The sequence below is a fragment of the Chelonoidis abingdonii genome, chromosome 3 (assembly GCF_003597395.2).
Source record: "Chelonoidis abingdonii isolate Lonesome George chromosome 3, CheloAbing_2.0, whole genome shotgun sequence".
Lineage (NCBI taxonomy): Eukaryota > Metazoa > Chordata > Testudines > Testudinidae > Chelonoidis > Chelonoidis abingdonii.
Window position 1 is genome coordinate 40,265,059 of NC_133771.1, and position 15,817 is coordinate 40,280,875.

The 15,817-nt window shown below is 42.4% G+C and overlaps 1 protein-coding gene across 2 annotated transcripts; it reads left to right on the forward strand.

Annotated features, from left to right (window-relative positions):
• Positions 1-527: 527 nt before the first annotated feature.
• ALKAL2 (ALK and LTK ligand 2) lies at positions 528-14,939 on the forward strand. 2 transcript variants are annotated; one of them, XM_032783142.2, is made up of 6 exons: positions 528-631; positions 1,848-2,177; positions 4,735-4,788; positions 4,903-4,983; positions 7,363-7,428; positions 14,241-14,939. In XM_032783142.2, the coding sequence occupies exons 2-5, from the start codon at positions 1,919-1,921 to the stop codon at positions 7,425-7,427; spliced, it is 459 nt and encodes a 152-aa protein (XP_032639033.1). In that variant the 5' UTR covers positions 528-631; positions 1,848-1,918; the 3' UTR covers position 7,428; positions 14,241-14,939. The 2 variants fall into 2 exon arrangements, with proteins under 2 accessions (XP_032639033.1, XP_074919799.1); XM_075063698.1 differs by lacking the exon at positions 528-631 and adding an exon at positions 1,308-1,606 and having other exon boundaries at positions 1,856-2,177.
• The last annotated feature ends 878 nt before the right edge of the window (positions 14,940-15,817 follow it).

Genomic DNA, 15,817 nt, shown 5'->3' on the forward strand with positions numbered 1-15,817 from the left:
GGGAAGGGGCGGATTTCCAGTCACGGCTCCTAGCGCTGCAGAATTACCCTTTACAAGAATAACGGAAGGCGGCACATGCCGGCTCCTTCCCACCGCCACATAACCGCAGGCTTCCCGACTGAGGTGCAGCCCAGCTCCGCCCCCTCCCCCCAGACAGACGGACTGACAGCGGCACAGAAAGTTCCCGGCAGCCACGCAGCTTCCCCCGCGCCCCTGGCAAGTGACAGCCGAGGCGCGGGGTCCGAGGGGGCCGGCGGACGGGGCTCTGCGCGGCGGGCGATGCCTAGTTCAGAGGCGCCTTCCCCGTTAAAGGCAGGGCACAGCCCGCTCGGGACCGGCTCCTTACGTCGGCGCGGGGCTGGGGAGCGAGCAAGCCTGCACTGGGGGAGGGGGCGCCGGGTTGCCGAGTGGACTTTTGTTGCTTTCCTCCCACTTGCGAGTGAGTCGATCACATCTGCCGGAGCCGCCGCCTCGTGTGTGTCCCGTCGCCTATATAAGCTGGCCGCCTTGGAGTAGCTGGTGGATGCAGCCTGTGCGCTGGGACACGACGGGAGGCAACGGGGAAACTCCGGGACCGCGTTGGGGGGAGTGAGTGAGGGCAGCACCTGGCCGGCGTTGGGGCCGGAGACAGGTAACGGCGGAGCCAGGCTGGCGGGGCTAAGCGCTTCCCTCGACGTTCAGCCCCGGAGAGCCGGGCGCGCCAGGGATCAGGCGCGGGGCTGCTGCCGGCGCGGGAGGGTTCCGCTAGAGAGGCGAGACAGGTGCGAGGCAAGGAGGAAGCTGGCTCCTTCCCCTCTCCGGGCGCTTTAGGAGCATGGGGGGGAGGGAGCGCAGCTGGGCTCCCACGTGCCTTCCCTGCCAGAGGCTCGGGGCAGACTCGAGTACCGGCCCCTGCGGTTAAACTGCCCCTGGCGCAGGAGCTTCTCGACTTCCCTAGAGTAGGGGGGCCGGACCGCGCTGGGTACCCAAGCCCGGCAGAGCAGCAGGGGCAGCCCTTCGGTGCGGCTGGTGGCCCGCCGCTCGTGTGCACGTGGGGGGAGCAGCCTGCCTCTCGGCAATGCCTCCCAGCGCTGTGTGGTGGGAAGCAGTGAGGGCGCCTGCCGGGGGCTAAACCTGGGCATGGCTGGGCAATACACGCGCTGCTTTGGCTCTGGAAGTCAGCGCGCGCGTTGAGGTGCGAGTGTTCGGAAAGTTTCCGCAGCGGGCTGGTCCCTGCCTCTGGCTGGGCAGACACGCACCGCTGTTTACACACTCGCCCGCCGCCGGCCCCTCGTGGGCTGCGTGTCAGCACTGGCCTCTGCGCCGCGCTGGAGATAAGAAGGGGGGCGGGCTAGGAAGGGCCACGGGAGTCCTGGGAACGCGCTCCTCCATGCAGCAGCCGCGCTGTCCCCACAGGTGTGGGCTCCAATGACGTTAAGAATGCCCGTCCTCCGGCCCTGCGCGAGGAAGGCGGGTCCCGGGGGCTGCGCGCTTCGGAGTCAGCCCCGGCTACACCGTGAAAAACGTGAAGGCAGCATGAAGTACTTTGACTCACGTAGCTTTCGGCCGGCGGAGCGGCTCGGTAGTCGGCACTGCAGGGAAAATAAAGTTGCTGCTGGTAGGGCAAGTTAAAGGCAGCTTGTGCCATCTCGTCAACTGGTGCAAATCCTCTGACTTCACTCGAGCGCCGCCAATTTACACCAGCTGGGAATCTGGTCCATTTTAAAAGCTAAGGAGGTAGTGGGAGGGAGGAAACAAGGCACCCTGATTACATAATGTGCAAAGTAGCCTCTTTGCTCTTCCCTTGTAGTATTTCTGATTTCACCCCCGTGACTCTCCCTTCCCCCACCCCCATTTTTCTCTTTCAGTGAAATAGGAGTCTCCCCAAAGTGGATCATTTCTTTTCCTCTGCTCATTCACCCTCCAGTTCAAACTTGCAATGAGCGGACTGAAGTCTCCTGTGCTGCTGGGGCTGGTGCTCTTAATGCTGTCAGCAGGTTATTGCAAAGAGAGGACTGACTCCATAGACCTAAAAGACAGGCAAAGCCTCTTCAATCTCATCATGGAGATTATTCAGGAACTGAAAAGACACCACGTGGAAGAGGACAACGGGGTGCAATACTTCTCCAACCGCGATTATACGTTAGACCGAAGAGAAGTAGCTGATTATGAAGAGTACCAGGACGAGCAGAGAGCTGGTAAGTCTGCTTCTTTCCTTTCCGGGCAACTTTGCTCTCCTTGAAGGGGAAATCAGAACTATACTAGTTCTTATAAGAGGTGCTAGCTAACCCCTCAGGAGATCTGCAGACCTGCTTCAAAAATACAGAGGATTCCTACACAAGAAACTGGCTTTGAAAATCCCAGAGTAGAACTCCACTCTCACTTCAGTTTAATATACTTCAGAAATGCATTAAGTTCAAAGCCAGACCTGCATGAGCTTTGGCTTTATACACTCTATATTTATAAAGAAGAACAGTGAGATGGACTGGGGTAAAAAAAATCAGGGATGAAAAGGCCTGCTTACCCTAGCTCATCTAGTCCAATGGCCTGGAATCCTGTGGATTATAGTTTTAAACGTCCCTGGACTTGACCTTCTTGTCATCTCCCTGGGGAGAGTATTCCACAGCCTAACAGATCTCAGACCTGGAAGCTTTTCCTGCTAGGCAGCCTCATTCCCCTTTTTGATAACCTTATTCATCCCTTTAGCTTTTTGGTGCTTGCACCTTTCAGATATTTGTCAGTTTCATCATTTGTCCCTAACCACCAGAGTCAACCCATGCAAATTTTAATTCTTTCCTTCTAAATCAGTCCCTACATCATTCTAATAATTTGAGTTGCTTTTCTCCTAGCTCTCTCCAGTCAATATTGTTTCTGGTAATAAGGTTTTTCAGAATTGTGTGTAATATCCCAGATGCAGTCACATCAGACTGATGTAGAGAAGGGATGGTTATACTGTATGCCTGTTTCATGATGTCCTGCTTGTATGCATGCAGCTCAAAATTGAATTGGTCTTTCTTGCTTCCCTGTTGCATTGTAAATTCATGTCTAGCTTGCTGTTCACCATCTCTCCTAAACAGAATTACTGCCTCTCAATTTTTCCCTTCCCTTGAGTATCTAGGTTTGGGATTATTTTTCACTAGATATATCAGTTTACACTTTCCCAAGGGGGATCTCATTTTCTTATTTTCTACTCATCTCTTTTGATCTCTCTAGACCCCTGTGTATCTTTTCTTTGTACTCAATGGTGTTCACAACTGCTCCTAATTTGGTGTCATGACTGTCATTAAAATGTGATTTTAGTCTCTTAGCTAGATCATTAGTGAAGATATTAAATAAAACAACCTAACAGTTCCCCATAAACTCAGTACAATAAGAACATGTTCCTTTTTCTTAATATATGGTACAAGCTTAATGGACTAGAGTAACCAACTACTCTGTGCAACTGTAGCAAAGCAAAGCAGCTGTAAACTCAGTTTAACAAGGAGGTTAAGCAGAGTTTATGGCTGTCCTGCATAAGCAAATCAGTTCAAAGCATCTGGCATGAACTGGTGAATATGGCGCAATGAGAAAACCACTTCAGAAACAGACTAGTTGGTACCAGTGTCATTGACTCGTGAAAGGGATGTTTTATTATTATTGTTATTATAATGGAATTTATTCCCAGCAAAGCTGCTGCCACTGAAAAGAAACTATTGCTTAGAGCCCTCCTTTATTTCAGTCTTAGCATCACTTTCCCAGCGCCTCTGTCCCATGGGAAACTTCTGAGAGAAGCATGTAAGCTTTTAATGCTCGTCATGACACAATTAGGTCAAATATGATATGGTCAAGTTTACTCAGACTGACTAAAGTTAGAAGTAAATGAAGAATGACTTTTGAGAAATGTCTAAGCTCACCAGTGAATCAGATCTGGGTGGAAATGTTCTTTGCTTTAAACGTGATAAGAGGTGCCAGGGGAATAAAAAGGCTATTTAGGCATTTATGGTCAAATAAAGTACAGTATCATACGCAATCAACACTAAGCTGTCGGCATAGAGTTAGTAACTGAAAGCAGTCAAAGATAACTGTAAATCAACAGGACACAAACAAGAGTTGAGGCTAACATTGATTTCAGTAAACCAGTTTCATTTTGGCATCTGCTGAACACAAAATGCAGAGAAGCAAACAACAAGAGTTGGGAAAAGCAATTTGTTTTTATATTCCTGTGAATTTTATTTAATGCTAGAGATAAAACAAGGGCTATTTCTAGATTTCCTGTAAATATAACAATTCAATCTCATCTTCACAATAGCTATTTCAGATAGTGCTTGTCAACACTTGCCTGTGACAAAACAGTGCAGGTGCTTGTAGGAGAATGTTGCACAGACAACCACAGAACAGCCCAGAGACCATTCCCTGGTGTAGTTTCTAAGCACTAGTAATCTTAAAGTGATACACCTAGATACGGGGTAGCCAAAATGTGGCCCACAGAGCCCTACAATGTGACTCGTGATTACTCTCATTTTTAATGTGATTGTGGGGCTGCTGGACACTCTTGGTCCCAGCATTGCAATGCCCCACATTATTTTTAGCAGTCTCTCTATATGAAAGATAAAGGCAGCTACAACTTGTTCCACTTTGTGGCTCTCAATCTCCTAGTAAACAGTTATTTTGAGTCTCAGCTGAGCAAAATTTTGGCACCTCCTGTGGTAGCCCTACCATCCTTGACAAACACATTTGCAGTGGAGTATAATGAATACTTTTTTTTCCCCTCAACAGAAATAGTTCCTAGAGATTTGAGGATGAAAGAAAAGTTTTTAAAGCATTTAACAGGTACATTTAAATTTTGCATTGTATCCATCATTTCATACTCATAAATCCCATTCCCCTTCTGCTAAGCCTTTTGTGTTGTATTGACTCATGACTTGTTCTTTTTCTGTATTTCAGGTCCTCTCTATTTTAGTCCAAAATGCAGTAAACACTTTCATCGGCTTTATCACAATACAAGAGACTGCACCATCCCAGCTTGTAAGTGCCACAAACCAAAGCTAACTTTTTTAAAACAGAAAGCTGTTGATTGGGGTGGCTACAGGAGACAATAGTGGCAATACTGTGCAAATGTACAGTGCCTTTCAATTAAAGAGTTCAGAGTCCTTTATAGATATTAATCGATCTTCACCTCTGCCTGTGAGGTAAGTATTATCATTCCCATTTTAGAGATGAGGAAACTGAGGCACAGAATTTCCAGTGGATGTACTGTGTAAAATGATTGTTAAAACTGCTTTCTAGGATTCCAGGTTTATTGTCTCTTCATGTCTCCAAATCAAGTGCACACAATTTTCATGCATCATCACTTATAACACATATTCTACAGACAAATTATGGCATGTTATGTTTTGGCAACTTCAGGGTCTTCCAATTATGTCCTCAATGGCACCTTTGAAACCCTTTCCTTCAGCAGGTTAGAAAGGTGTACTGTACTGGAACTTAATAAACAAATCCACTGATGTATAAGAATGAACAAATGTCTCAGCTGTGTTGACAGTGCAGTGTGAAAAGGACTACAGATGAGCACGAATTATTTTTTTGGCACAGCAGCTTCTGAATACAAACTGGGAGCAGACCTGTTGTGTAAGAAGAAGCTATTTTTCCAAAGCCTTTTTCACAAGAGAGGCACGCATTAATGTATATGGCCAAGGTCACCTAGCGGGTCAGTTGAGGAGCTAGAAATAGAACCAAGACTTCCTGACTCAAAGTTCCATGCTTTAAGAATGTTTTTTTTCCCGTTTGTAACAATCTGTACATTTTAATATTACATTTATTAAGAAGTGTGAGCCTTCTTCCCATTTGTAAAATACGGATAATCTAGTAGTATATTTGAAACACGATGATGGTCTCCACCTAATTTCCAGTGAACCAGATCACAAAAATCAACATCATATTCAGCATTAATTGGAACATTCAGCAGCAAAGCCAAAGACCAAAAGGGTTTAAAGACTGAATTAGCTCTTTCCCCACAGATGCTTCATATTGGTAGGAAACAGCAGAGAGTTGGCACTGGTGGTGTTTGTACTCAACCTGTCTTATGAGTAGAGGGCTCTAGGACTGACAATCCGGCACCTTTCACAAACACATGGCTTACTTAAGCATTAGGGAAATGATAACAAACAATATAATGGATAATCAACCGTAGATGTCACTTTATCAATATGTCTCTCAGAGAACTTCTCATGGAATCTTGAAATACATACGGTGCTTTTATTCTCAATGTATAATAGCCTTAGCTTGGTTTAGGTGGTAATGTGAGTACTTTACCGCTTTTATAATTCTGATTTCTGGGTACAGCTACCTACTATTATAAAGACAAATGAAACAAGAAAATAAAGCACCTGTGGTTTGCTGCCTCAGAGAGGGAAAAGACCTATCCCACTGCCAGTACAAGAGTATTTCCTCCAGTACATTTTCTAGTGCTTTTTGCGGTTTGGTAGTAGGATAGACACTGACACTTGAACTGTAACCCAGGCTGCTAGCTGTAGGATTGCAGGAGGTCTTTAACTGAGCATGTGAGCAATCTTTGAATAATTCCTTTTCCATCTGCACTGTACACAGATTGCACTGTACACAAAACAGATCACCTGACTGAACTTTGTAGGTATGAAACATTTTCAGCCGTGACTGCTTCAGTTTTACGCATTACACCACCACCACTCATTATGTGTGTAACAAGACTATGCAAAGATCCAAAGAATATAGTGCAGGGAACCATCCTATACTGCCAGAGGAAACATAAGTTGTAACTAGTCTTTTTTTTTTTTAATTCTATGAACTCAAAGATATTTAGACACCTAACTTCTATTCATTTCAATAAGAGTTAGATACCTTTGAAGATCTGAGCCTCCAAGACTCTATTGCTCTGTTCTTCAAATTGTTTTAGGATAATGAGTTGGAGGACTGCACTATTATTTATCTTGGTACTATTAGTTCACAGAGAGCTGCATTTCAATGATGGGACAGTGCCACTTCAGACACCTAATTTGCACAATCAGATGCCATGATTGCAGCTTCAGATCCAATACCTGTGCACACCATAGCTAGTTAGATGTATAACTGGCCATATATTCATACACACAGGCTGTCTGCATGCACAATTGTGCTGTTTGTGCAAGAATCAAAGAATTTGCAAAGAAAATGCACAGAAATTAGGCACCTAATATTTGAATGGTAATTCTTAGGTATATGGGGCCAATGTCTGCCCTGTTATAACCTAAGTCTTTATATCAAAGTACTGATTAAAGTTAATTATGATAGTTTGAACAGCACCTCTATCAATTTTATTTTATTGAAACCAAAATCTGTGACTTTAGCAGTGTCATTGAGTTATTGTATTTATGATTCTTTTCATGGCAGACTATAAAAGATGTGCCAGGCTTCTTACTCGGTTGGCAGTAAGTCCAATGTGCATGGAAGGATAAGGTAAGCTTTTTGACAGAGGTAATAACATTCTACTGCATAGCAAAGCTGTGGATTTTGCATTGTGGACATAAAACATTCATGAGTGTAAAAACAATCTTCTTTTGGCTAAGGTATTCCCTTTTCAAAGCACTTGACATAACTATCTTAATCTGGGAAAATACTGGCCATAAATAAAGGGAACCCCCTACTGGAAGGCATTATAAAGACCCATAGACATCAGATGTGAATTATTCAGAGCAGTATGCAGTTAGCAGATAGTGAATTTGCTTTTATAGAACAAAACACAGCAGCCATTGCTGATTTTTTCAAGTTGACTCAGTGTACAATTGTGTTTATTGGCACTGGCTGCCTGTTCACATCCACAGTTTTAAATTTATTGGGTACATTTTAATATGGTTTAATATATACATAACTATAGATATGTAAGTTTTTAAAAAAACAGATGTCATTGGTATTCCTAGAATAATTCATTGTCATATACCCCCAATATGTATGTTACTCAGCTTTCTGTGGATTTCCATTATGTCCAACTTCTGGTCCAAGGGGTTATTTTTCCTTGATGCACCTGCTTAACTCTTTTTAGAGAGAATGGGAATTTCAGTGCACACAAAGGGAAGAATATCCTCCCAAAATATCTATACCTCTAAGAGTTGACATCTTGCACACTAGTCCACGTCCTGTCCCCCATCAGCTGAGACAAAAATACAGTTGTATGTGTTTTAATTTATGAAGTAAACCAAACCAGCCACAAATTAGGTCTGTAAGTTCCTGAGGTCCTATAGCTGTAGAAGTGCTCCCTTTTCTGAAAGCTTCATTTACCCTCAGTAATGCAGTCATGGAAGCAACTCCATGATCCAGATCTTGCCTGGTTAAGGGTGAAATCACAAAAGCTATTGCATATGGCACTTAGACTTGCGAGACTGATGCTGAGTATATGGAGGTAAATTCCTTGTTCTAGGTAAGGGAACTCTGCAGTTCCAAGGTAGTGAATTGTGCAATTCAGGGAGCTAGTTGGCACCTATCATCCATACATTCTACTGCAAGACATGGATGGAATGGTATTGCTACAAATACCTGCCAGTAAGCATAGATGGGGGAGCACATCCTAAAATTCATTGTTTCTTTTCCCCTTTTCCTGAAAGTCTCTCTGCATCAACACCTCCGATTAGCATTCTATGAGTTTTCAGAGTGAGAAGGGACAAGGGGCAGCTTCTTTCAGGGGCACCTGTCCACTCTGAAACTTGGTGAGTTTCTGTTAGAAAATCCATAATGCCAGGGGCTCATACTCTCCCGAGAGTGGCCAAAAGGCACAACCTTTGCTGGGTTGTCACTGATAGCAGCATAATTCTTGAGTGATTTCCTTTAGTGGGAAGAAGAACTGATTGTCATCACAGGTGTCTCAAGATTCATAGATTTCACTACCAAACTTGGAAGATCTATAGAGGACCTTTCTTCCTGTCACTCCACAAACTCTTCCCGATAATGCATTGAAACTGCTGCACGGTTCAACTTTTCCATGTAAGACATCTCCTGTGGAAAAGCATGGTGGAGCTGTCATCATGTCCCATCACCTCCACAGAAGGAGCTCTGAGGAAAACAGTTCTCTTGCTCTTTTACACAAGTCAGTCAAACTCATCTCTGTGCAGGCTCTGGATAAATTTCTGCTGGACCCAGCCTGTTGCGTGCTTTTAAGAGATACTCAAAATTTTGCAACATAATGCCAGTTTAATATATATAGATATCAAACTGTAAAACCCATATCATATACCTAAGATAATTAAGCTAATAATCAATCTCTAATGAATAAACAGTTGATATACAAGATAACAGAAAATAAACACTTCTTGCTTTTGCTGTCATCTTAGTAGCTACTAGTAAGTCAAGGGTTAAGACAAACATTGAACATCAGGGACAAAGTTTTGCTATGTTCTACCACTCTAAAGCAGTTACTTATGTGGAATTATTCCAGATTTACATGAGTCTAAAAGAGAGCAGAATTTGGCTCTAAATTCATAGTAGTAATAATGATGATAGATCTTTGGAATATTTTGCCACATTGAGACATTTCATGTGTGCTCATTTTCCCCTCACAATTTATTGTCTAAACTCCCCCTCCTCCCACTTATTTTATATTGCACCCTAAACTGAAGACAAAATTCATGGCTGCATTATTAATAAAAGTGCACAGTGATACATGGCTGCCTTTCCTCATTAGCCATGCTGACTTAAGTAGTGGTGTATAGGTAGTGGTCACATATTTGGAAACCAATAAATCATACACTTTGAGGGCCCTTTCTAGCAAAGCACTTAAGCATGCGCTTAACTTTCCACTCATGCTCAATGCTTTCCTGAATTAGGGCCACAGGAAAGAGGTCAAATTATGAAAATTTAGGAGAACTTTGAGATCTACAATATATTTTTCTTCAATTTTAAAAAGAGGCTCTGTTATTCTCAGTGGTGAGGAGTGGTTGTCTGCATGCACTCACATCCCTCTATGGCTAATGAATACACCTTTTTATTCCACAAGTTTAATATGACCGCATTGTTCTGTTTTTAGTTATCTTTAAATCATGCTTTTGGGCACCTCTACCTAGTGGGAGATAAAAACAAACTCTCCATGTGGGCTGGTTATTCCATAAGTGCAGGGCTTCGTGCATATTCCTCTGAAGCATCTGATACTGGTACCTGTCAGAGACAGCACACTGCTAGAAGAACCACTGGTCTGATTAAGCATGAAAATACCCATGCTCCAAACTAATTAAATGACATTATTTTCAATTTCCAAGCCTGGAGTATTTTGTTTATACAAGTCAAAACAGTAAGAGCTAGGGATTATTATATTATTATCTGGTGCTTTTCATTAGTAGATCTCAGTGCTTTACAAAGAAAAGGCAAGTTTCATTATCCCTATTTTTGTTATTTTCTGTCTTGCTCAGTAGTTCAAACTTTTTATTTCACTCACCTCTTTCTGACAGCAGGCTAGGGATGTATTAATGCTAGCGATCATTTAGAAAGCTGGCAGTTCGCTTTTGCTTATTTGCTTTGGAGAGGCATGGACATATGTCCATGTTTTGAGATTATTTTGGAAAAAGGTTAGATTTGTTTTGGATTTCTACTCACAACATGCTTGGGATTATCACAGTTTCAAGGTAGGCAAAAGGCTTCAGATTCCAAGAGGCAGATAAAACGAGTAGACACAAAGACAGCATTTAAACAATTGTCTCAGTGACATTATGTACAATTTCTGCATAATACAATCTTGAACAAAGGTGGATATTCACTAGCAAACCCAGCACAAGTTAGGCTGTGCACGCTCAGGTTTCAACAAAAGATTCTTAACCTCCCTCTCTGCCAGCAGATACACAGAACTACAAAAATGAATCTTGAGCAGTAGGAGCTCCTTTACAGTTGCCAAAAAGGTTTAACCACATCCTCAACGAGAACATATTCTCCTTTGTTCTTTGCTCAGTGTTTGTCTTAGGCACTTGCCCCACGGCTGTCTAGCCTTCCTTGTGAATCTTGGAGATTGTTGCCAAGATTTTCAGAAGTGACTAGTGATTTTGGGTGCCCAAACCGAGGCACCCTAAAAAGGCCCAATTATCAGAAAGTGTACGTCATCCTCTCTCTGAAAATCAGGCCCCTTTAATGTGTCAGGTGAAGAATCTTAAAATTGTGGCACCCCAAACACTTTTGAAAATCTTGGCTAGTGTCTGATTGCTATTCATTGTGAAGCAGAATAGCATGACGTTAAATATTATCAATAGGCTTGATTTTTGGCTGGATTTCTAGCTCTTCAGTATGCATAACTCCTTTGTGCCTGTGAGTTTCCCATCCAGCTCCAGAGCTTGGATGTGGCTTGATAGGTGAACGTGCAACCAGGAGCGGCGCCAGAGTTTCTGACGCCCTAGGCGGACGGCCATTTCGCCGCCCCCCGCGGGTCCGGTGGACCTACCGCAGTCATGCCGGCAGACGGTCCACTGTGGGAAAGGCTCCGGTGGAGCTGCCGCAATCATTTTGGCGGACGGTCAGCTGGTCTAAAGGGTCTGGTGGAGCTGCGGCAGGCATGACTGCGGTAGGTCCGCCGGAGCCTTTAGACCAGCGCACCGTCCGCCAAAATGACTGCGGCAGCACCGGAGCCTTTCCAGCAGCGGACCGTCCGCCGGCATGACTGCGGTAGGTCCACCGGACCCGCGTGTCGCCCCCCCGGCAAAATAGCGCCCCTCCCAAAAAATTCTGGCGCCCTAGGCCATTGCCTAGGTCGCCTAAATGGTAGCGCTGGCCCTGCATGCAGCCATGTGCACATACAGTCAGGGATTGCCACACACACAAATATGACCCTACTTTGGGGGTGAAAAATACAATTTCCTAGGGCAGAATCACAGACAGAGACAGGGGCCTGTTAAATATTTTATATACAGCTTGCTTCTTCTACTTGACCATAGTAAAACCATAACATGCATATCATATTAGCCATCTCTCTTTTAGAGCATAATGAATTTTCTTAACACCTACTGAACTTCACAATGCAATAAACCCTGAATATTACACCCTTCTGTAATTTATTTTTCATTTTAATGGCTTAGCTGTTATAACTATTATGTTCATAAGCAAAGATATTTAATAAGAATTTATTACAAAAATAGAGAATAAGGTTATAGTCATTCTTTAGCTACAATTTTTATTTTTTTCATCCAGCCACTTGACTACTTCCCAGTTAAAGATGCAGGTTCAATACACTGTAGGGCAAGAATAGACCTTAAATCGTATATAGCATTCTTCTTACCAGTATCTTAAAACTGGGTGATGAGAGAAGTATTCTTTTGATGCACAGCTCAAGGAATGCAAGATAAAAATTGTTATTAAAAGTTATCTAACGTGTTAACATTTGGTTATCTTCATGAAAGTTATCAATTCTGAGCTGTTAGAAATGCAACATAACACTTGAGATTTTTAAATGCACAAATTGGAAAACTGTAATACTATAGCAACTGACCCTATTCTATGGTTGTATATAGTGTTTTTAGTCATTATTTTGCAAAATTTCTAAATCAGAGTAGTACTAGGGTTCTTACAAAAATGTATTAGAAAATACTTCCAACTGATGAGAGCACAGCCTTCCCCCTACACAACCTCTTTCAAAGACTTAGACTGAATGGAGTTAAATATCGGTCACGTCTACCCACACAAGCCCTGTTTTGCATAAACTTCAGTGTAAGGCTGTTTCACAGCCATGGGCCCTCTACCAAGATACCTATGACACCTATTTCTGCAAGATGTACCCTGATCTGTCATATACAGTTCATGGACATAGCCACCAAACTGGGCTGTTTGGAAACGACTGCTGAGGTAACGGGCCCCAGATGATTTAGACTTTGTAGATGAGGACCAGAGCCTTGAACGGGACACTCAACTAGCTAGGCAATACCATGTATACCATTACCGCTTTGTTACCTCCAAGATGAGATCCACTGTGGTTATATCCTCATCCTGTAGCAAAGTAGTTTCCTAGGCACACACCAGTGGAAAAATAGGATTTTTGACCACTGTTGCAATCAGACTCCTACAGTGGCATAGGATTCTACAGACTGTGCATGCAGCTGTCAGGCTGATTGGACTGGGGCCTTCTAACGTCCACAATCCTGTTTTATCTGTCAGAGCTCTTCACTGAACCAGGTTCTGTGTAGTCAGTCATGCCGGAAGGATAATGGGATGCTATAGCAGCACAACTTTAAATTTATTGATTTTTGTGCTTCTTAAATCTTAACTATCATGTTGAATCTAGTTTCTTGTAATATAAAAGGAAATAAAATAGGATGAAATGAAAGTGGTAGTGCCAGCATGCCTATTTGATTTTGCAGTCAAATGGCATTGAGGGTCTCCAGCAGAATGACAGACTGAGCTCTGGTCTACCTTACAAATTTATGTCGGTATAACTATGTCATTCAGGGGTGTGGAAAATCCACACCCCTGAGTGATACAGTTATTCCGAATGAACTCTCGGTGTAGACAGTGCTATGTCAACAAGAGGGCTTCTCCAGCTGATATAGCTACCGCCTCTCAAAGAGGTGAAGTACCTAAACCAATGGGAGAAACTCTCTCATCAGTGGAAAAAGCATCTTCACTAAGCACTGTAAGTGTACAGAAGTTGTAAGTGTTCTCTTAGCAGAGTCCTAGTCTACAGCAAAGTTGAGGTATTTAGTTGCTTGCAGAAGACTAGTTCAAAATTTCAAAGATGTGGGAATTTTGTAGCATTATGACATAAGATAAAGGTAACTACTAGCCAATCTTTGGCCCCTTAAGTGGGTTTCTGAAAAGGAAGGGGAAACAGGAATGAAAGCCTGATGTGCCTCAGCATAGAGCATCTGAAATCTTCTAGGTCTACTAAGATATCCAGACAAACACACATGTAAATCTAAAAACCCTACTCTACACCTATCAGTTTGAAGGAAGCTGCACCTATTTTCTGCTCCTGTGGTCCATTAAGGACACCCACTTAAAGGTTTCCAGCTCCTAGCAGTCATGTCTCTTGGGCAGAGAGCTGCATCTCACTCTTTCCTAACCAGGACTTCTTTAAAGCTGCAGTTCCCTGCCTAAACTATGATATCCCCAGGAAGCAAGACTGCATAAAAGGCTAGCATCTGTGCTTTGCTTTCTCTCCAGAGGCTATGCCCAGTGTTACTCCAGAGGCAGTTGTTACAAAAATCTTTATTTACTAACTCTAGTCTATCTGCCAAATGCATTTTAAACAGCTGAATTAAAATATGAAAGTGATAAAAGGCAACTAATTTATTTATTTATTTTAAACACAACAGATACTACCATACGGAAAAGAAACACCAAGAACCAGGAGAAGTGCCTTGGAAACCAACAGGGAAAAAGAACTTAATACCTTTATAACATATTCCATTGTGAACAAGAGGATTTATTTTTGCAGACTGACAGACTATTTCCTGTAATTCTTTTAACGTGTTTTGTATGTTTTCAGTAGTTTGCAGATCTACATCCTTTACAGTAGTATAACTGCCAATGGTACATACTGCTCCATACTTAAAAGTACACTCCACATTTGATGTGTAGTGCTGCCAAAAATTACATGAGCATGTACCCTTCACCAAGAAATTAATGTTCTGTTGCAGAATTCCGAGACTTGGAGGGATGTTTATGTTTATATACCCCAAACTCTTAATGAATTTGCTCCACAGCAGTGGTTTTCATTCATATTCTTCATGCTTATGCAATTAAAAGAGAGTTTGGATAAAACAAACATTTAAAAATTTCAGTGTTGGAGGGGTCACATTATACCCTTGGAGTGCAAATTACAAAAATTGCATGACAAATACAAAACACAATTCCAAGTGAACATGTTTTCTCAAGACAAAGGAGTGTGGATTTTGCATATACACACACAATCTGCCATTGGTTTTCTGTTCAATGTGTAAACATTCCAGCTAACGTGCAATATGTAAATACTGTAAATAACAAACATGAATAATAAAGTGTTTGATATATTACATGAGCTTCAATGTGTATTTTTTAAATGTCCCTTTAGAATAATGATTTTCACAAACTGGAATTGACAATGTGGTTACTCGTGTTTCAGAGCAAAATAATCTGTAAATTTTATTAAAATCCAATGCAAAATTATATTAGGAAAGTAACTTGTGAAAAGGCTAAAAGAAGACTGCATCAGGAGGTCTCACTATGCATTTCACTTTTCTTTAAAATCACCTACCCAACCCATTTGGTGCATGTGTCATTTTATTTGTGACCAAAAAAACCCAAAACCCAAAACCACACACTATGGAGCATTTCTCATAAAATGCACTCCAGACACACAGAAGTTTTGACACTTAAGATTTTTTTCAAAGAACCATCTATTTTACACAAGTCCTTTAAATCATGTTAGACTGTACGGTATAAAACCTTTGAGTATGATACAAGTAACTAGGGCTAGGATTTTCATAGTTTTATAGAGTTTAAAGCCAGAAAGGATCTTTAGATCATCTTGTCTGACCTCCTGCATATCTCACACTATTAAATTCCATCCAAATACCCTATGTTGAGCCCAACAAAGTCAGTTAAACCAAAGCATTTTAGTCCTCAGGAGACTAAACTAATGTGCGCCACAGGCAGTGAATAAGACAGACTAAGGTGCCACCAAAACCATGCAGGTGACCAATTGAAGCCGTGCTGCATGAGATTAGATCAGGGGTAGGCTGATTTTCAGTGGCACTCACACTGCCCAGGTCCTGGCCACTGCTGGGGGGTGGTGGGGGGGCTCTGCATTTTAATTTAAATTTTAAATGAAGCTTCTTGAACATTTTGAAACCTTATTTACTTTACATACAACAATAGTTAAGTTATATATTATAGACACAGAGAGCTTTTA